This window comes from Manis javanica, chromosome 16 (genome assembly GCF_040802235.1).
Source record: "Manis javanica isolate MJ-LG chromosome 16, MJ_LKY, whole genome shotgun sequence".
NCBI classification, from domain to species: domain Eukaryota; kingdom Metazoa; phylum Chordata; class Mammalia; order Pholidota; family Manidae; genus Manis; species Manis javanica.
This window is the reverse complement of record NC_133171.1, coordinates 42,344,937-42,365,779: the sequence shown is the minus strand read 5'-3', so window position 1 is coordinate 42,365,779 and position 20,843 is coordinate 42,344,937. Positions and strand designations below refer to the sequence as shown.

At 43.7% G+C, this 20,843-nt stretch overlaps 1 protein-coding gene across 6 annotated transcripts in view; it reads right to left on the bottom strand.

Annotated features, from left to right (window-relative positions):
• Positions 1–20,843, bottom strand: part of ADGRF5 (adhesion G protein-coupled receptor F5) — an 87,903-nt gene that overhangs the window by 35,371 nt on the left and 31,689 nt on the right. For all 6 annotated transcript variants that reach the window (XM_073224714.1, XM_017680792.3, XM_073224713.1 and 3 more), the window contains exons 2-3: positions 11,736–11,861; positions 5,522–5,576 (exon numbers count right to left, since the gene is read on the bottom strand). In XM_073224714.1, the coding sequence (XP_073080815.1) occupies positions 5,522–5,576; positions 11,736–11,837 (157 nt within the window). In that variant the 5' untranslated portion in view covers positions 11,838–11,861. The remainder of the gene's footprint in view (positions 1–5,521; positions 5,577–11,735; positions 11,862–20,843) is intronic.

Below are 20,843 nucleotides of genomic sequence, written 5' to 3'. Positions count from 1 at the left end.
TCAGGTGTCAGCATGATCTGCACATAGGTGGGATCAGAGGCACCCTCTGCTCACAATCCTCAGACAGGCCCACGGTTTGCAGTAGAAATGCTGAATCCTTTCGACTTTACCTCTCCCAAAACCCGAGGACTTGAGCACTTGGGAAAGTAAGGCCCAGGGCTATATGGGACCCAGGAGGAACAGAGGACATTTCCCCAACTCTGAGTGAGTGTGTATTTTAGAGACTCTCCCATGCTCCTCTGCTGCCTGGGACCATCTCATTCTAGATGGTTTAATATGTTTTCTTTCTCTCAGGGTCCTTTGCCTTCATGTTTGTTTGAATTTTTCTTACTCACCAATGCCCCGAGTGGAAGGTCGCACATCCCAGGTGTCACCAGTGTCACAGACAGAGGGAGGCCCATCCACAGGCCCTGGAGGCACGAACCAACAAGGATTTCCCCTCTCCTTTCCCATAGATCACTGCCTGCCACCACACAGCACTTATCTTAAGAGACATTTCTGGAAAGTTGGCCACAGACTTCGACAAGTAGTTCTGGGTATTAATCACAGCTGTTTAAGCAAACACTACTATTTTTGCCTGGAAACCCTAATGGGAATTATGGCTTCTCAGAAGTCAGAGCCTAAGTAGATGCAAAAATCAATCCCCGCCTGCAAGAGAGTGAAGCCTGCTGACTTCATCCGGGAAAAATAAGTTGGTGCAGTTTTCCCTTGGCCAAAGGGGACAATGCTTCTTTATCACTGAAGATTTCTCCCTTGCTTCTCCCCTTAGACCTACAGCAAGTAAAAATTGAAAAATACCTGCTCTTCTGCCTGTATCTGGACATGTTCTGGTAGGTAGCCATTTGGCTACATCATCCGTATCCTATTGTACCAGTGTCAGCACACGGTCACAGGATCCTGTTCTCCCTTTAGGTTTTAGAAACATTTGTCCACACAGGAGAAAACTGCCAGAATCCCAGGCTATGGCTTACCTGGTAGGTGTGAATGGAGGAGAGGGCAGGAAGCATTGTATCATAAAATAATGGGCTGTGAAGCCTGGAGAAAAGAATCAATTCTACTAACTCATCACATACCCAAACCATCAAAGTCAGCCCCACATAAAGTTGTTTTCCTAGTAAGATGGAGACACTGGTGCCAGTGTCCCTTACTTGACAAGACTGCCTCAGGAATCATGGAATGGGCCCTCACATGCAAGAGCCAGAAACACATATTGAAAATCGTGACTTTTAACTGGGAGCCTGGCCTCTGGAGCCAGAGAGAGTTGGGGTGGAATGTCTTCTTCCCTGGGCAGGCTATGCAACCTCAGTGAGCCACACTTTGCTCATCTGTAAACTGAGGGTAATATTCTCTCTGCAGAATTGTTGTTAAAGAGTTTGGATAATAAATGAAGATGCCCAGCAAATTATCTGGCATATAGTAGCCATTCTGAAAGAGCAGGTAGAAATAATAACACTGACTATAATAAATGATAATATTCTAGGCAGATGTCTGCTGGTAGGTCAAGATAAACAAATGGCGTTCCAATCTGGTCTCACCTTTGAGATCACGAAGCAATGAACAAACAACACTAATCAGAAACTAAAAGAAAAAAGCGCCTTGATGTTAAAGGTCAACCCTAAAAATGAACCCAAACACTAGGCTAAGAACATCCCCAGCCTTCTCGTCTTACTCTACTACCTCCACTGCCTGCTCCGAGCACTAAATGCCATGAAACCACAAGAAACATTAAAGCCACAAAACCCCCAAAATCTATTCCTCAACCTGGAAAATGCACATTTCCTGGGTCCAGATCAAAAAGGGGCAGCTCATCCCAGCTGCCAGGTCTGGAGAAAGGCCAGGATTTGCACACTGCAGCCAGCAACCCAACGTGGCAGGACCTTGCTCTCATTACGTGGATGTGACAACGTCAGCACCTCCATCACAGGGTTAGGGCATCCGGGACCTCCTTTTCTCAAAAATTTGTCTCCTACTAGCTATTCCTTTTGAAGCCAAAGAAAAACCAGCAGGGACTTTCAGAGCCCAAGACACATTTCCAATGAAGCTCAGAAACCTGGCAGGGAGAATTTCACAAATCAACAGAGCAGACACATTTGTGTTACTTCTAGTGTTCTGTCTGTTTTCAGTCCCCTGTGAAGATACCCTTAAGACTAAATTCTGAGCTTATCTATCTTGGCAGAACTCCCAAATACATCCTGGTTTCTACCTGTGGCCTCCACATCTCCAAATCACCCAGGTCTGTGCTCTGTGGGGGTATCATATGGGTCATTACTGCCCTTCACTTCCATGCCAAGTCTGTCTCCAAGTCCTCCGATCCTCTCAAAATACCTTTTCCAAACATACCATTACTCCTGCCCTTTTTTTTTCCAAGGCCCAGGTGATGATGGTCCACACTGCTGGGCCTCATTGCTGGTTGCCCAGCACTGACTTCTTCATCTAAGTCATTCAGCCATACCCATCAGACTAATCTTCATTTCAGATGCCCCTTCCATCAGTCCTTTCTCAATGCCAGGCTCTCAGCTGGTCTAGAATCCATTTCCTGGTCAAAGTGGGACATAATTCTGAATGCTTCAGCCCATTTTTATTTCTCTCTATTCCCTGGCAGCCGCTCTGCTCTAACAGACAGAAACACACTCATACTGGCCTTGGGCTTCTGCATTTTTGTGCAGACTTCTCTTCCCCAGTAACATTCTTAAATAATTTTCTTAAAATGCTAACTCTTATATCATGGCATCCATCCTCCTGCCTTTAGTAGTTACATGGGACTTTCTCTGTACCAGGGGTATTTTAGGCTCTTTGAAATGCAATACTGTTTTTATAAATAAACCAATTGTCTTTGTTTTTAATAAAAAAAATTTTTAACAAAAACAACTGACCCCTGAGAAGACTTTATTAAAAATATTTTTTAAAGTAATATGTACATATTATTTAATCCTTTCAACATCCCTATAAGCCAGTAACTCACATACATAATATATATGCATATAAATTATATATATTTGCATATGCATATATATGTGCTTATGTGTGATATGTATGTGAGATGCAGATACATGTGATTTACACATATATCTCCTGGGCCCAGTGAAGCTGTACACCACAAAGTGACTTAGGAAGAAGTCCAGAGTACTCTGAGAATAAATATGAGTATTCATCCTACCTTTAAAGATGATTCTGTCCCAAACCTTAAAGTTTGGTCCAATGCCTCAAAAGGAAATTCCTTTTGAGAATTCTCTTTTTCTTGGAAGCTTTGTTCATCCTTTTCTGACATTAAGGCTCCAGAAAGGGAGATGTATGTGTATGTGAAAGGAAATATATTTTTGAAAATCAGAACCTGATCCTATCACCTCGTTTAATTAATATACCAAGCAGAACACAGACACCTCCACTGGTAACTGCTGAAGGTCCCCCTGCTATTGCTTTCTTTCATAGCTTTTCTGGACAGTAAAGCTTTTAATTGCAACTTATATTCTGGTATCTGTAGCCCAGAGCCCAGGCCTTTCCATGGCTATGTCTTTCTTCAGTAGTTTTGTAACACTACCAAAGGACAATTTATCTTCTGCAGATGAGCAGTTGAGTCATTAACACTTCCAAAATGACTGCAGAGGACCAAGAGCACAGAGAACCAAGCATAATAAATGGAAGACATGTTTTCATGGTGATTTTTCAGCCTCGTGATTGTTTTTAATGAAAGTACATCTGGAAAATCTTGGAATGTCAAATCCTTAGATGCAGAAATGGTTTCCTCCCCAAGGACCAACTCATAGATCACAGAGAGCCAGGCTCAGAAGTGCAGGAAGACGTTGCTCTCACAACTGCACGGCCCCTAACTGCCCCCAGAGAGCTGGCAGACTGAGCCCTAGAAGAACAGGGCAGAAACCTGGAGCTAGAACTCGGCCAAAAATGGTTTGATGTTCAAAATACCTCATGGGGACGTCTCAGGCCTGGTGTCTGTCATGGAGTGCAGGAGGGCTCTAGGGATGGGGTAGATGTAACGATGCTCATTTTAAAGCACCGAAGGTACTATGTGTGCTTCAGACTACCTCAGGGAAAGGGGAAGAGTGGGGGAGTGAGGGGCCCAGGGGATATCAGACCAGGCTGGAACAGAAAGGGAGGGAAGGGAAGGAAAAATGAGCAGTGGATGACTTTCCAGTGAATATTTTGAGCTTGATAAACTGGTCGTTGCAAGCACTGGGTGACAGCTGGGTCTGATTGCTACACTGAGAGGGGCTCTAACAGATACCTCTGTCCTGACCTCAGGGCAAGCCTGCCCTCTGGCAGCCTAGTGTCTCTGTTAGACCACAAGACGGCATAGACCAAGTCTCAGCATGCCTGGAAAATGATTCAATCATAATGCTGCAGGTTGAGAAGTTTTACCTTCTATGCAGTTGGTACAGCCCCTAGGCCAGCTGACTTTTAGCGATAGGAACATATCCTCTGAGCTGTAGCTATGACAGAGGCAAGTCCTCTCTTCAGTTGTTCACTCATCTGTTGAAAAACTGGGCTAGATGCCAGGCTACACAGATGAAGGGTTCAAGGGAACTCAAGTCGAGGGGATGACAAACAGGAAGCAATATAATTGCAATGTGCAGGGACAAGAACTGCTACGGGAATGTCTCCAGGGCAATGGGAACCGAGAAAAGCAGCCCCTCCCTGTCTGGAGAATCCATCAAAGGGAAGCCTTACATGGGGGGAGCCCATGTGAACTGAGACTTAAGTCAGAGTCCCCAGACAAGCAAAGGGGGATGATGGGTGGGGCACCCACGATGTGAAAAGGACCAGAGAACAAGTGGGAAAAGCATGCAGGGCCTGATAAAGCTCCAGCAGGTGGTGGGATTTTATCACCAAGGCAACTGGGAGCCCATGAAGGACTCTGTGATGGGAAATAATGAAATCCAATTGGTGTATTTGTAAGGGTACTGGGAGGGAAGCAGGATGATCTGGTCCTGGGAAGGTCTCACCTGCAGATGCACAATGACACCTCGCCAGGCTCTCACACGCGGGCGGGACACCAAGGATGAGGGGATGCGTGTTCACAGCTCTTACCCACTTTCACCTCTCCAAAAGGCAGAGCCCTGTATTTTTCAGACCACTTTATTTTAGTTTAGTGGGAAAATTGGAGTGGGAGATAGAGGAGAGGACTTGAGTCTAGTGGTTAAATTGATTCACAAAATGAAGTGCTGAGAGAGAACATATTAGGGGAAAAAAGGCAGGAAGAAAGGTTGCTGGGCTGAGAGAACAGAAGTAGACTTTTTGATGCTGGCAGAGGGTGGCTGAGGAGAGAAATCATTAGAACCCGAGAAATGGTGATGGGGGAGGAAGGTAAGGTTGTAAAATGTGGCTAAGATCCATTTAACGTCATTTGACAGAGGAGAGAATGGAGTGCCTTTGTAATTATGTCTAGAATGGACCCCTGGTATGCTTGGAGACTGAATGATGTGGATCACAGTGTTCTGGAAGGCCAGAACAAATGCCATTTGATCAGACTCACTGGAAGACATTGCCAAGCATAGAGTTTACGTACCTGCTCGTTTTTGCCTCAGTGGGTCCTCCTCTGCTAGTCCGTGCTCACGAAGAATCTGAAAGAGCATTTCAGAAAACTGTCAGTTAGTGTTAGTGGCTTCTTTTCATTCCGACTTTCTGCTTACATGCCCTGAAATGTTAGAGTCGGACTGAGGGCTGCAGATTCTGGATCAGTGCCTTGTGCCCTGTGGGATGGTGGGCAAACAGCCACTGAAGGGTCAGGAAAATGAAATGGAGGCACCTCAGGAGTGTGACCTGGCATTCATACACTCTTGAGTGTGACCAGTCTCTGGACCCAGAAGTGGAAGAAATCACTATATCTGAGTTTCTCAGAGTTCCTGTAGTTTGAATCTTGCCAAGAAATATAAATTATGGTGTTCTCAAATTGTGTTTTCTGCCTAAAACTTGAACCCTGAGTCATAAAACCAAGGACCTTTTAGTCCAGTCTCACGACCTCTCCTCAGCATTCAGCCTGGCCCCACCCCAGTATTTCTGTTGGATTAGGGCTCTTTCGATTGTGCATGCTTAGAGAGTATTTTCTCCTCCTCTGGTCCTTTTTCTCCTGGCTGATTCTATTGCTTTCTGTGGCAGACGCTATGAGAGCCAGCTCATGGGCCAGACTGCCTGGGTGCAAGGCTATGCCACTTACTAGCTATGTGACCTTGAAGAAGTGACTTAATCTCTCTGAGCCTTAGTTTTCTTTTCTGTAAAATGGAATAATAAAATAGTACTGACCTCATAGGATTGTTATGAGAATTAACTGGCTTGCAATGTGACACACAGTAACCCTTAATAAAGCTTAGTTGTATGGTACAATGTTTAAGAGCAAGGACTCAAGTTCAAATCCTAGCTCTGTTACAAAATGGCTGTATGACCTTGGACAGGTTATATAACTTCTCTATGCCTCAGCACCCACCTTTTAAGCATGGGAATAAACGTAGCCTCTCTCATGAAGTTGGTGTGAAGATCAAATGATTAATAAACGTAAAGAATTGAGAATAGTTTTGATGACGTTGTAAGTGCTATTCTGGGATGCGACATCATGTTGTTCCAGGGGCCCATTCACATGGACCCCTCCATCTGCACACTGCCACTTGCTTCATCTCTATGAAGTTCTTTCGTCATGTACCTTCTTTGATTAAGGACTGATTTTGACTGGCTTTGCTGATGGGATCACTGGCAGTCCTGCAGCTGGTAACATAACACCACCTTGACCCGACAGGGGGTTCCTAGCTCATCTCCACCTCTAGGTGGATTTTCTTATCATGTTCTTCCCCGTCCAAACTCCCTTCAAGGCTCTATGGAACAGCCAGATCGCTCCTGCCTTTCAAGGTGTGTCTTGTACCATGAACTTCACACACCAGGAACACCACCCCAGGCAGAGCTCATTCTGTCATCTGTGGTGTCTACCATTTTTTTCTAGTGATCTCACATCATAACAATAACAAAAATAATAATTCCTAAGATGTGTCCAACAGCCTGTGCCAGGAACTGTTGAGCACTTGGTGTGTGCTTACTTATTTAATCATCATGACGATCTGAGATGTAGACGCCGTTATTATCCACATTTCTTTGATCAGAAAACACAGACACAGAGAGGTCAAATACCTAGCCTAAGGTCACAGAGCCTTTAAAAGGCAGAGCCAAGACTCAAACTCAGCTAGTCTGGCTCCAAAGTCTGCACTAGTTCACACAGGCATTGCGTCATCTCATCAGGAGATAGTCCCAGAAACTGTGGGTTTGACTCAGGGACCCAGAATCGTGCACCTAGAACCTTTTCTCTTTCTTTCTCAACAGCCTCCTCCTCTCCCTGTCTTCCTTTCCATGACTAGTGGTAATGCCCATGGGTACAGTGGAGGGACTGTGAACCTAATAATTCATAAACATTCTTGAAGAAATGAATAGAGGAATGACGGATGATGATTGGAATCTCAAAACCAGCTGCTGCTTCGTTTGTCGTGAGGTTATTTTCACTGTAATGAAATGTTCAGGAACCCAGAAGGAGTAGTCAGTGCAAAGGGCTGGTTCCTGCCCAGCTTTCCGGAGCCTGCTGTGGCTCTGTGCCCAGGGAGAAGGAAAGGTTCTTCCGACATATTCCTGCCTCCATCCTCCCTGAAGGCAGGGGCCAGGGAGTGGGGAGCCACTGGGAAGCTTTCTCTGTCCACTCTTCATGGGCTGCAGTTGGGGGACCCCACCAAGAAGAAGGTGACCACCAGTAGTCACCTTTGGGAAGCTCTCCCAGGTCTAAATGTCGTTTTCTCTGTTTTTCAGTGGGGCTAAAGACCTGAGGACATGCTCCTAGCACTTGTAGGTTAAATCAAGGTCCGTATCAATTCTCTTGGGCAGAGTATTTCAATCTTTGTGACCACTGGATCACTTCCCCCTCCCCCCAGTCCAATTTATTGGGTCTGGTATGGTGAAGAGAACTGCCATTTAAACCAGCACATCCATGGACAAGAGGCCATCTATTTAACTATTTTCTGAATCTTTAATGGTGATTATCTGGAAAATTCAGGGGACATCTTTGCTGTGTTTGCAACTCTGTCACCTATTGCCTCTGTTGTCCATTGAAGATCCACATTTTTTTGTGAGAATAACTTGCTTTTTATTTTAAGCCCTGCGATCATTGAGGAAAATGGAGGGAAAACATGCTGAAAGCAATAAAGCCTCTGATTTCTCCGGTGGTGGTGGTGATGGTGAATACCCTTGACCTCCCAAATTGGCAAAGGTGAGAAGGGCTGGGCTGTTATGTGATGCAACTTGGATTTCTATAAGGCGAATGCTGAGTCACACCAAGAACGGAATCCCACTGCCGCCTCTTCTTCCTAGTTGAAAAATTTACTCATTTTAAGCCTCAGTGTCTTATATTATGACAAATAGCATGCAGGGACACCTGAAATGCTTATGCAGCCTCTAGCAGTGGGGTGTGTCCCTGTGTCCAGCTGGCCTGGGGCTCACTGGGGTCCATCCTGGCCCTCCTGAGCCCTCATGTCACCCCTGTTCTGGGACCTGTGAGACTCTGGCACTTGCCTTTTCTCTTAAACTTTGGGCACTGATGAAAACTCATGAGGGAGCATAGATCCTGCCAGGGACTCCGCATGCCCAGTGGGGTATTTACTTCAGACAACATCCTCCAGCTGGGCCTCCCTCTGCTCGCCCAAGCACAGGTACCCATTTGAGTGTCTGAGGACAGCAGCTAGCTCTGTCCAGAGGGGATTTCCTGATGGCCAAGTTTCAGCCAGAAGACACAAGGTCACCAATTCCAGGAAATGCCCCACCTGTTGGACATGATGACTTTACAAATAAATGGGGGAAGGGGGTGGCCTGAAGAGGACGTGGGCAATTGGTCAGGAATGAGAGGTGGCATTTTATGTGTGGAAAAGAGAATCCCCAGAGAGCCAGATGACAAGCAAGGTGGTCTCCAAAGACCTCACCCCTCCTCACCAAGTTCCTGCCACTCACTGCTATTTTTCTTGACCTGGAATCCCTGATTTAATATCTTCACTCCAGATAATTGCCTCGGCAAGGGTGCTGGTGGAGTATCTCCTCCCATAGGCGTACTAACTCAGGTTTACTTGTACTAGAATAGTGAAAACAGCCACCAAATCTCACACACTTGCTCTGTGCTTGTCACGGTGCTAAGGCAAACACGTGTAAGGACATTTAATCCTCACAACAGACCAATGAAGGAGATGCATTTATTCTCCTATTATGTAGAGAAAACAGGTTCAGGGAGATGAAGAAAGTTGATTACATTTCCACAGCTTGTTGGGGTTACAGCCAGGTTTCAGACTCAGAGCTGATGCCAAAGTTGAGAGTCCACAGTCTTGGTGCTCAAAGTGTGGCCGATAGAGCAGGAACAAGGACAACTTGTCAGAAGTGCAACATCCGGGCCCCACCCCAGACTTCCTGAGTTGAAATCTGCATTTTAAGAGGGTCCCCGTGTGGATTCATGTGCATGCTGAAGCTACGTCATCACACATCAAAGTCCATCTGCCCATATCTGCACGCACACTCATGTTCATAGCGGCATTATTCACAACAACCAAGAGGTGAAAGAGACCCAAGCATCCATGAATGGATAAATGGATGAACAAAATGTGGGATATACATACAATGCGTCATTATTCAGACCTAAGAAAGGAAGGAAATTCTGATGCATACTGTACCATAGACAAATTTTTAGGACATTATGCAAATGAAATAAGCCAGTCACAAAAAAAGATAAACACTGTATGAGTCTACTTATATGAGGTACTTAGAATAGTTAAAATCAGAGAGACAGAAAATGAAATGGTAGTTACCAGGGGATAAGGGGAGGCTGATGGGGAGTTCTTGTGTAATGGATACAGATTTTCAGTTTTGCATGATGAAAAAGTTCTGTAGGTTGGTTACATGATAATGTGAATATATTTGACACTATTGAACTATATACTTAGAAATGGTTAAGATAGTAAATTTATGCATATTTAGCACAGTTTAAAAAAAAACAACTCATCACCACGCCTTGTGTTTAAAATGGTAGAAGATAAGAGCCAAGGGCAGCTTAGGGTAGTGTAAACTGGTAAGGCAGGCACAGGTGCATCCTTCCAATGGGGGTCTTTGGCCTTTGACCCGTATGAAGATATTCTATTTTGAAGGCAGATCTAGGGAAGAAAAGTGAGATGGTGGTGGGAGATTCAAGGAAGATGGAGTTTAAAATCCACCAGCAGCCCTGGGAGGTCACCAGCTTATCCCCTGACCAGCCTGTGCCCCTCAGTGAGGGCCCAACTGGCACAGTGAAGGAGGTGGCTGTCATGCTGCAGCCATGAACACTGGAAACTCCGGAACAGAGGCAAAGCTGATTCCACTGCTGAGATCACCTCATGCTCCGGCTTTCTCCCCACATGCCTGGTCTACACTGACCACGTGAATTCATGGGAAGTGTAGACGTTTCCCTCCTCTATGTATATGAGCAAGTGGCTACATATGATTGTGCAGGTTGTACTCCACACTGGAGCCTAGAAGAAGAGATACACAGTGTATATCTCCCGAGTCATAAGAGAAATAAAGAAAACCTAAGTCAAACAACGAAAGATACAAAACAGGAAAGAGAAAGGAAGTGCATGAAATCATAAAACAAAACCCTGGAAGTAAGATCGAGTATTTTAAAGATGAAATTAATGTGATAAATTATACCCCCCTTATGAAAGTCAGATTTACCCAGATTTCATTTAAGAAGACAAAAAACCCTTGAACTCATGTTGTTTATAAGAGGACGGTTAACACAAAGTGATATATTTCAGGCTAACCAAAAAATAAAGGACAAAGATCATATAGGTACAAATACAAAAACTGGATTGATAATTGGAAAATACAAAAACAAAAATAGAAAAGTTGAAACTGAAATTGAAAAGCAGGGAAGAAATGTTTTTTAATACCAAAATGTACCAATGAAGCTCTAACAACAGTGACAGAATGCATAAAATAGCACTAAAATATCTTGTTTAAAAATCAGTAGAAAAAGATATAATTACAGAGGGGGAAATAATAATAGCAAACACTGGTAAAGCATTTATTATGTGCCTGGCACTGTTCTAAGGTACTATAAATATTAACTAATTAAGTTTTCATAGCAATCAGGAAGTCAATAGCATTTTTATCATCACTTTACAGACAACAGAGAATTAACATCAGTCTCCCAGTAACATACTCTGTCTCTGGTGCACTCAGTAGCCTGAGGAAGGATTAAACCCAGTAATCCCTGTAAGGAATAAGGGAGTATTTACCACTCTCTTTAGTTAAGCTAAATTCCCATTAATTTTCCAAAGACAAAAGCAATCTGGATAATTTGTCAGCAAAAACCTTAGACGATATCTGTCACCCCTTCCGCTGTGTCAGTCTGTGATTGACCTGTCCTGCTTAATCCTTAAAATCTGTTTTACAGTCACTAATGTCAGTGTAGGTGGAGCATTACCTAGAGATGAAGGCCATTCTATTCAGGAGGGAAGCCTGGGATGATCCCTTGATACCAACCCCTGATTTCAGAATATGGCAAGTTGTAGCCCAGGAGATACACTAACACCTATTTATATTCACTACCCCCTCCCTCAACTTGCAATATTTTCTTAAGGCCCTAGGAAAAAAAAACATTTAAAGCAATTTCCATCTGTGACACACCCAGGAAATGAGAAAAATGTGACAGGGAAAAATAGAGCAGACATGGATTCACTCACCAAAGGATGAACAACAGACTCTAAATTCAAGTTCAGTGTAGCCTGGGAAGAATGAACCACCATAATCATGAAGCACAAAGCGGTTCTCCTTGGGAATCTCATTTCTTCAAGTTTGAGTGGCTTTGCCTGAAATGGAAATGGGATGGGTTAGAGGAAGAGCAATTTCTTTATCAAACATAGAAAGAGCGAGCAAACCCTGTGTCCAAGGTCACACTACAAATGGACCTTTCCAAGAGCGGAGAAAGGAGGGGAGCATAAAGGTATCAACCAGGAGAACAGCCTCTGCTACAGGTCCTGCGGGAAGTGCCAGTGCCAGGAAGGATGGGGTTGGGGAGGGCTGGGGAGGGTACCTGTAAACGGGGCAAGGGTAGCAGATGTTTGGGTACTTTTCTTATATACATGGAGGGGGAAAGAGAGAAGGAAAGAAAGGAGAGTGAGGAGAGAGACGGAGAGCAAGAGAAAAGGAAGGACTGCTCAGTAAGAAATGCTTTTAACATTGTGTCCAGTACGTATGATACATGGACAAAAGAATTTAGGGATCCATCCTTACCTTTGCTATGTGCAACACTCTGCTATTTTCAATTCTATTCTATCCTATCTGATCCTTTTCTTTTCTTTACTTTTTAAATTATTATTTATTTATTTTTACTTTAAAATATTTTTATATTGAGGTATGTACAATCAAATGCACACATCTTAGCATACAGCGTGATGAATTTTGACATGTGTACATATTCATGTAACCATTGCTCTGATCAAGAGATCGACCATTCTAATTATTTTTTCTCCCTTTACGTGTTTCCTTTTTTTTTCTTTTAATTCTGGTAGCAACCCATTAAATTGATTTCATGGCCCACATAAGTGGGCTACCACCCATGAGTATGAATAATCCTGGATTCAGTTATAAAACTATATTGTATTTATAGATTTTTATAGTATTATAGTATATGTAATGTAGAAGATTAGTATCATTATATATCCCATCTTATATATGGATTTTTGATAGTTATCTCTTCATCATGTTGGTGATGAAAATGAAGTTTTTTGGTGATCAGATAAACCACTGTTGCATTTAAAAAGTAGAGCACCAGATGGAATACTTCCAACCCTTGTGAGTCTGGGGACCAGCACAAACTACTTTTTATAGATTTCTTTCCTTACTGACTTCTTTACGTATTGTTGTAAAAAGACCAAAAGACTAAGAGACAGAAGATATGGGTTAGGATCCAGAATTACTGTAAACTGCATCCTTGAGTAAGTCACGTATCAGAGTCAAATATGCAGTAAGTCACCCCTTCTGTGATATGAGGATCTTTATACCTGCAGCTCTGCTCCACTCACAGGCTTTTCTGAGGCTCAAATGTGATTAAAAGTCCTGAAGACCTGCTTGGATGCAGGCTGCAATGGCTTCACTCCAATTACTAGTGGAATCCAGAGGGCAACCATCAGGAAGGGCAGGCCATGGCCCAGGCCGGGCAGGGGGTACCAGGGGACTGTGACCAGGATAACACACAGAGAGCCAAGACTTCCATGCCAGGGAGAACTGTATTTCAATCAGCAGCTGCTGGCTGCCTCCTTTTCCTTTTCCCAGTGGAAAAGAGGGCAGCCGAGGCCCTGGAAAACTGACCCAATTTGCAGTTCTGGCAATCAAATACATTTTTAAAATTCTGCAACTTCATGGATTTTGGAAATTCTTTGCAATTTAGGTTACGGGAATAGACCAGATTTAAGACCAGATGTGTCTGCTGTACAGAAATCATAGCAACTCTGTCGTTATTGAAAGGGTGTAGGCTTTTCTGGGTACTGAGCAGGCTGATCTGGCCTGGTGATAGCAACTGTTTCTGGAATAAATTGGGTATTTCAAAGGCTGCTTAATATTTTTGGGCCCCCACTTAGTGCACTGTTCTAGCTGGTTCCACACTGAAGCAGTTAATCAAGGGGATGAAAATTAGTAACTGAATGATTAATAAGCCTCCTTTAGTATGTGACAGCCAGGGAGGGACTCAGGCATTCAATGAACTGGAGCTGACTCAGTATCTTTCCACTATTTCCCAGTGTTGGCCTCTTGGAGTTAGCAAGAATCCTAATGTCCTAAAATGGTCATGTCTGTCTGATCCTATTGTACAGCCCACTGGCCAATACTGCCTCCATCTTTCCCTGGTCTTCTGGAGACAGTCCTTGATTAAATAGGCATTCTTATTTGACCTATTTGGTGACAGCAAAATCACAGGTCATTAGAGATGTAGGAAGGACCCCACTGTGGGGAACGATGTGTTCTCTGAATGCAGAGGAATACCAGCAGCTACACACAGTGATCCGATGGCGGGCAAGGGTGAGGGGTGGCTTCTCCATGTGACAGGAGAGATAGTGGCAATATTTAGCAACCAGTTTGGCATGGGTCTGACCAATCAGAACAGTGATAGCAGCTGAAGATCAGTTCAGCTTTTGGGGTTACTGCTCCATTTTGGGAGAGACCTGAAGTCAAACTTTCTTACCTAAATCAATTAGCCTTTCATTACCCCTCCTGCTCACAGCTGTTCTCATCTGTGAGGAAGCCAGTAGAGGCTGTTTAACTTGGCAAATGGGGGAAAAATAATCCAATTCCATCCCATTAAAAACACCGAGCAGCATTCCAGGTCAAAGGCCATGTACCTTCACAGTAGGGCCCCTTCAATTGTAAAGCCCTTAGAAGTTGCTATTTATTCTAAATTCATGGAGTAAATGGTAGACAACTAAGAGACACAAAGGGCAGAGAGACAAAGAAAATTTACCTGATGTGCTTCCCGATTTCTTTCTCTTTTTAAATGGTCAATCCTGGCTAATCTCTACTAGAACTCACCAACCTGACCCAGCCGGCTCTCTTAGCAAAAGCTGAGAAATATGATCTCATGTTTCATGCTCAGCACGAACCCTGTGGTGATGAGCAACTTCCTGGTCTCCTCCAATTCTATTCTCCTATCTGTCAAGGTAGCAGAGAGAGAGAAGGAAATCAAGCACTCTGATGTCATATGCCCGGAATAAGTCATCTGGATTCTCAGCAGCCCCGCATCTGGTTCCTCGAAGCAGCCTAAAATGACATTGTTTTGCGGAGTGATCGTGATCAGCAGCTGTCATTGTGAAACTATCCTGAAACACATCAGGAAACCATTCTTCCAAATCTTAGAAGCATCCGGTGTTTAACATAACTGCTCTCCTGGAAACCTTTCAGCAGCCCTGACCTGCCCAGGCTTGAATGGGGGAGGTGGGAGGAAGAGTGAATTGGTTTATCTACTTTTGCAAGTTAGTCCCATCTGTGAGTTCTAATGACCCAGTGTCATCAAGTTGTGACTCCAAGCTCCATCTAAATAGGGCAATAGTGGGATTTTTCCTGGAAGTGTTTTATTTCCTAAACTACACACAACTTTGCCTTCCCATGCTTCTTGTAGCTTCCGCCCCTCTCCCTTGAGGATCCTAGACTTGATACTCCCCTTGGTTCCCCTTGGGGAGTAGGAGGGCAAGAGATGAAGATGAGCCCACCTTTGATCAGCCTCTGCACAAGTCCCTCCTCCCTCCTCCAGTCCAGGGCTCCTGGCTTCAGCCCAGCACACAGCCCTTCCCTTAGCATCTCCTGAGTACCCAGGAAGATTATTCCTTGGAGTATTTGTGCATCTGCTTCAGTGGTTCTTATCCCTGGCTGCACATAAAAACAATCACCCGGGGAGTTCCTTTTTTTCATTTGTTTGTTGTGTTAATATCACCTCAGATCACTAAATTAGAATTTTCAGGTAGTGGGAACTGAGAGTCTGAATCCACCCATCCAGCTGTTTCTTATACACGGTGAGGTCTGCAGAGCCATCTTTTCAGCATTCCATTGCTCTTTCCACATTCCCTCACGCATTCCTGGCACTTTCCATCCCCAGCCTATAGCTCTCTCTACTAAAGAAACTGTAGAAACAAATCTTGAGAGAGATGCATTTAGGAGGCAATCAGTCAATGGTGGATAGATGAATGGATTAATGGGAGTATGGGTTCAGAGGTGATCCACCCAATAGTTTTTGATACAAGTCAATACCCAAGGCTGTTATTTGCAATTGTGTTATATACCTCAGATACTATCAAATGTGTTGCATGGAACAGAGTGATTTCTCTAGGCCCAAAACTGTGCTATGTATTCACACATTGAAATGAGTCATGGTTCTTGTCCCCAAAAACCTCTTAGTCTCATTGAGAAGGCATGAAACAGACTGAAAGAAAAACATAAGCTTGAAAGACATGATTTACTAAATTCCCATTGCATGTCAGGTACAATGTTAAATGCAATAAATGTGTTAATTCACTTAATTCCCCTTTCACAGTGACAGATTTTTAAACCCTAATTCATAGATGAGGGAAGACCAGAGAGGTTACAGGACTTACCCAGGCCACCCAGCTCATAAGTACCAAAGCAAGAGCCAGCCCGAAGCTGGCCCATGTCCAAAGCGAGCTGCAGTGTGTAAGTGATAAGCATGACTGAAGTTGAGGACAAGAGGAAGTGGGTGGGTTTTGTCATGACCAGTGTCATTGGCCAGACCCTGAAGGATGGGCAATGCCTTCATATGCAATGGAAAGAAAAGAGAATTTGAAGCAAAGGAGAAGAGCGTAAGCAAAGGTCGTTGTCACTGTTCCAAAGAGAATGAGGCAACCCAAAAGGTGATGTGCAGCAGTCCCTGGAGGCCCTCTGGAGGCTCCCTTGAGCAGCTTGCCCTGCCGCCTGGGCATAGGCTTACCCATGGTCCTTGGGAGGGTATTGATCTGCACATTCACCATCACCAAAGAAAGCAGAGGTATTTTTTCTCTGACTTGGAAAGAGAATGAATTTGATGGCCTTCAGGCTCAGGTAATTCCCACCTTCCTGTGGTAGACAAGAGTGGGAAGAGCACCGGGTTTGAAGCAAAACAGACTTGTGTTCTGATTTCAGCTCCACCACTGAGTAACTACGGGGCAAGACCCCCAACCCCACTGAGCCTCAGTTCCTGGTGAGAATAATGAAGATCACAGGATGCACCTTGCAGCTTTGTTGTAAAGACTGCAGATCATGCCTACCAAGCACAGAAGGGCCTGGTCCTAGCTGGAGTTTGTTAGGGCTGTCTTCTGTCCCTCCAAAGCTAAGATGTTAAAGCCCTAACCTCCAAGACCTCAGAATGTACCCTAATTTGGAGATAGGGTCTTCAAAGAAGAAATAAGTTAAAATGAGGTCATTAGTGTGGGCCCTAAACCAGTATGACCAGTGACCTTACAAGAAGAGGGGATTAGGCCACAGACACACATAGAAGAAGGACCACGTAAAGACACCAGAGGAAGACGACCACCTTCAAGCCAAGGAGAGAGGCCTCCAAAGAAACCAACTCTCCTGCCACACTGGTTTTGGACTTCTAACCCCAGAATTGTAAGAAAATAAATTTCTATCCATTAAGCCTCCCAGTCGGTGAGCCTTCGTTATGGCGCTCCTAGCAAACTAATAGAGAATTCAATTAAAACGATACCTCTTTTTATTTTTCTATTATGTAACAAGGGAGAAGGTGGTCCTCTGGTCTGCTGCTCAATATTTATTAAGTGTTTATTCTGGGTATGCATTTATGAAAATTTAAAAATAGATTACTGGTTTGTCTGAATAGAGTGTAAAACCATATGTATTCAGAATTGGGAGATGAGTCAGAATTCATCTCTAGTTCAAGCAGCCCCTGCCTCATGCACACACCCCTTCGTTTTTCAGATGAGAAAACTAATGCCTAACAAGCGCTGTGTGTCTCAAAGGCAGGTGAAAGTGGAGTCAGTCAGGACTCCAGAGATCAACCAAGGATTCTTAAAATTCTGGAAAATAATTTTGTATTACAATCAGGAAATCCATTTATGATAGGACTGTGGGAAATAATCATCAATGATGATGATGATGCTGTTATAGATTCCTGACAATCATTGGATGCTTATTATGTTCCAGGCATGGAGGGTAAGCTCTCTCCAAGGATTACATCCTTTAACCAGCTCAGTGATCCTATGGTGTCACTAAATGACCCCTACTTTTCAGATACGAAAATGGAAGATTGGAGGGAAGATCCAAGGCCTTCCATGACCTGGACTTTACTTTTTGGACAAGCAATATTTAATAAGCATCTATTATACTTTCTCTATGGAAGCTGATTGGTTTTTCATAATTTAAAATAGTGCAAGAAATTTTCCAGTGTTTGTGCAAAAGCAAAAATATACAAAAACAAATCTTTGAGAATTAATCCTGGGGTGGCAAAGAGTAATCATTGTTAAATTATTTTTCAGTGTTTGACAAAACCATAAATTTACATGGCTTGTGAATCTCCATCTTTTCCTGCCTGTTGACCCCAGGATAACTGCTGAATATTCAAATTCTATCCTTCAATGCCCAGGCCAATGGCTATCTCCTGGCTGGAGGTTCTCTGAACTGTTTAGCTATAAGTAGTCCCTAATTCTGCTGAATACCCATACTTAATCTAGACCCATAGGCTTCCTCTCTGTATTATATTTATTGTTGTAAGTATTACATAAAGTAAATCTCTTGATTCCCTCACTCACATATTCATTTGTGTATTTATCCAAGGGGCAAGCATTTATTAAGTTCTGCTAAGTGCCAGATGCCCTCTGTGGTGCAGGTTAAGTTAGCAGAAAACAAGAGAGTGGGCCCTGTCTCCATGGAGCTTAGGGTATTTGGAGTAGATGAGCATCATTAAAGAATTCATTATTCACATCATTGTTTAGCTATGACTGTGAACATGCTACCAAGAAGCAAAATCATAATACTAACAGCTGTCAAGCACTTGCTGTGTGTCAGGCACTGACCTGGGCTTTGAATGTTTTAAATCCTTTAATCCTCACAGCAATTACAATGCAGTGGGTGTCATATGAGATCTAATTCATAGTATGACATCAAATTAACTGAGCACAGAGTAGTTGAATAACTTGTCCCAAAGCACACAGCTGGTTTGTGGCAGGACCAGAATTTGAACCTACAGAGTCCAACTCCAGAGTCTATCCTTTTAATCAATGTGCTGAACTGTCTAATAAGGCCTATAAACAGAGGGACATGACTTAGTCTTGAAAATTAGTGGAAGGTATCCTAGAGGAACTATTTAATTGAGCTAAAACCTGAAGCATGAGTTGGAATTAGCTAACATCAAATGGGGAGACCAGAGGGAAGGAAGGAAGAAAGTTCCAGGCAAAAGAAAGGTTTCAGATAGAAAGAAGATCATGTACAAAGGCCCTGAGGAAGGAAAATGTATGGTACATTCAAGGAGCTGCAAGTAAGCCAGAGTGGCTGGAACACTGAAAAGAAGCAGTAGACAGGTAAGAGATGGGGTTGGTGAGGCAAGCAGGAGCCAGGCAGACAGGCCTTATAACTGCAACCACACGGGTGGGTAAGACTGAATTGGAAGACAGTAAATAGAGTAGAAAAGAAGGCCTAGGACAAAGCCCTTACAGAATTCCAACAATTCAAAAGTCTTGTTGAGGAAGATATTGAGCCAACGTGTTTGGGAATGAGAGGCCCGAGAGGCAGAAAGGAAACGAAGCAGTAAGAGAGTCTGAAACCAGGAAGGGTCAAGTTTCAAGAGCAGAATGTGGTCAGCTATGTCCATGGGTGCTGAGAGCGATGTTAAGGAGGGGCCTGAGATAGCCTGTCTGATGAGAGACATGACGTGTTCTTGGCAAAGGATGTCTCATTGAGCTGATGGGGAGGAAGTGACGTTGGGAGGAGTTGTAGAGTGTAAGAGGGGAGGACTTGGAGATGGTAAGCATACAAAACTCAAGAAATGTGGGTGCAAAGTGGAAGAGGGAGAGTGGAGATCCTTCCCATATCTAAACTGCTTAGTCACACCCAGTAGGTGATGTTACATGCATGGTTTTCTTTTTAAAATAGGAACTAATTGCAGCATGTGCTAGGACAATATCAAGGGAAGTTATGTCTCTTACTCTTGGCCTGTAGCTGGCTAACTAGACAAGTCACAAGAATGAAGCCAAGACAATCTCCCTATACCCTGCTCTCTCTGTTTTGGGGTACAGATTATAGGTGGCTAGTTTTTAAACACGTCCCTCTGATCAAAATAGAGACTAGGTGAGAGACTGTAAATAGATTCAAAGCAGAGTTCTTCTCGATCATAGATGCTGGGTGGTAATACCAAATACCACATTTCAGAAGGACTTTTCACTGCAAATTTTGCTGTGATTATGACTCTGCTAATCTCCATCAGGCACGTGGTTGCAATAAGATAGGATGCCATCAATACCACCCCCTCCAAACTGTAGAAGTACAGATAGAAATCTTCAAGCATCACTTTAAGAGCCTGCCTTCATAGATGTGTGCTTCCAGCAGCAGAGGTGATAAGACTTATCTTTGCTCACATTATTTAATGAGATGATTCATCCCTCACACATGCAGACCTATAAGCTAAATATTTATTTAACGCAAACACAATACCAATTAAAGAACTGCCTTGAACATTTTATTTTCCATTTAACTTTCCTTTGCCTTGAAATAAGGTCCTGCAGCAGCATTGTGTCAGGGTGTCTCAATACTATCAGATTACAAAGGGGCATTTGTTTGTACACAATGGGGTCAAGTTTTCCAAAACACACTGCACATGTGTGCAGCGTTGATAACCTTTTATACTTCTTTCCTTGTTGTAAATCACTGGAGGATTTTAACCTTTAAGCAAGAGATTGTCATCTCTATGAAAACATTGTTCCTAACCCTGCTCTTATCTCATCTATCTTGCTACTTTCATTTACCATGTGGAGGGGTTTCCCTAAACCCTGGCAAAACAATGCCAGGGCTGCATTCCAGTTGCCATGGGTGGTGGGGGCAGCCCTGTGGTTGGCCCAGCACTGTGCAGAGCATCTGAGGGCTTGGGTGTAGGTCCAGGCTTTACAGTTCTGTTAATGGTTCTTCTCTTTAGTAGGTAAGATTCAAATAATACTGGAGTATTTTAATAATAATATTGGTGACTGACCAATCAGAGCATCTTGGATCACTGCGGGAGCCGGGGTCTGGGAGCCCTCACTGCTGAATAGTGCGGAGGTCTGTGACTCACATTTTAATCATCTGCAGGGCCACCTTGGCCTCCCTGC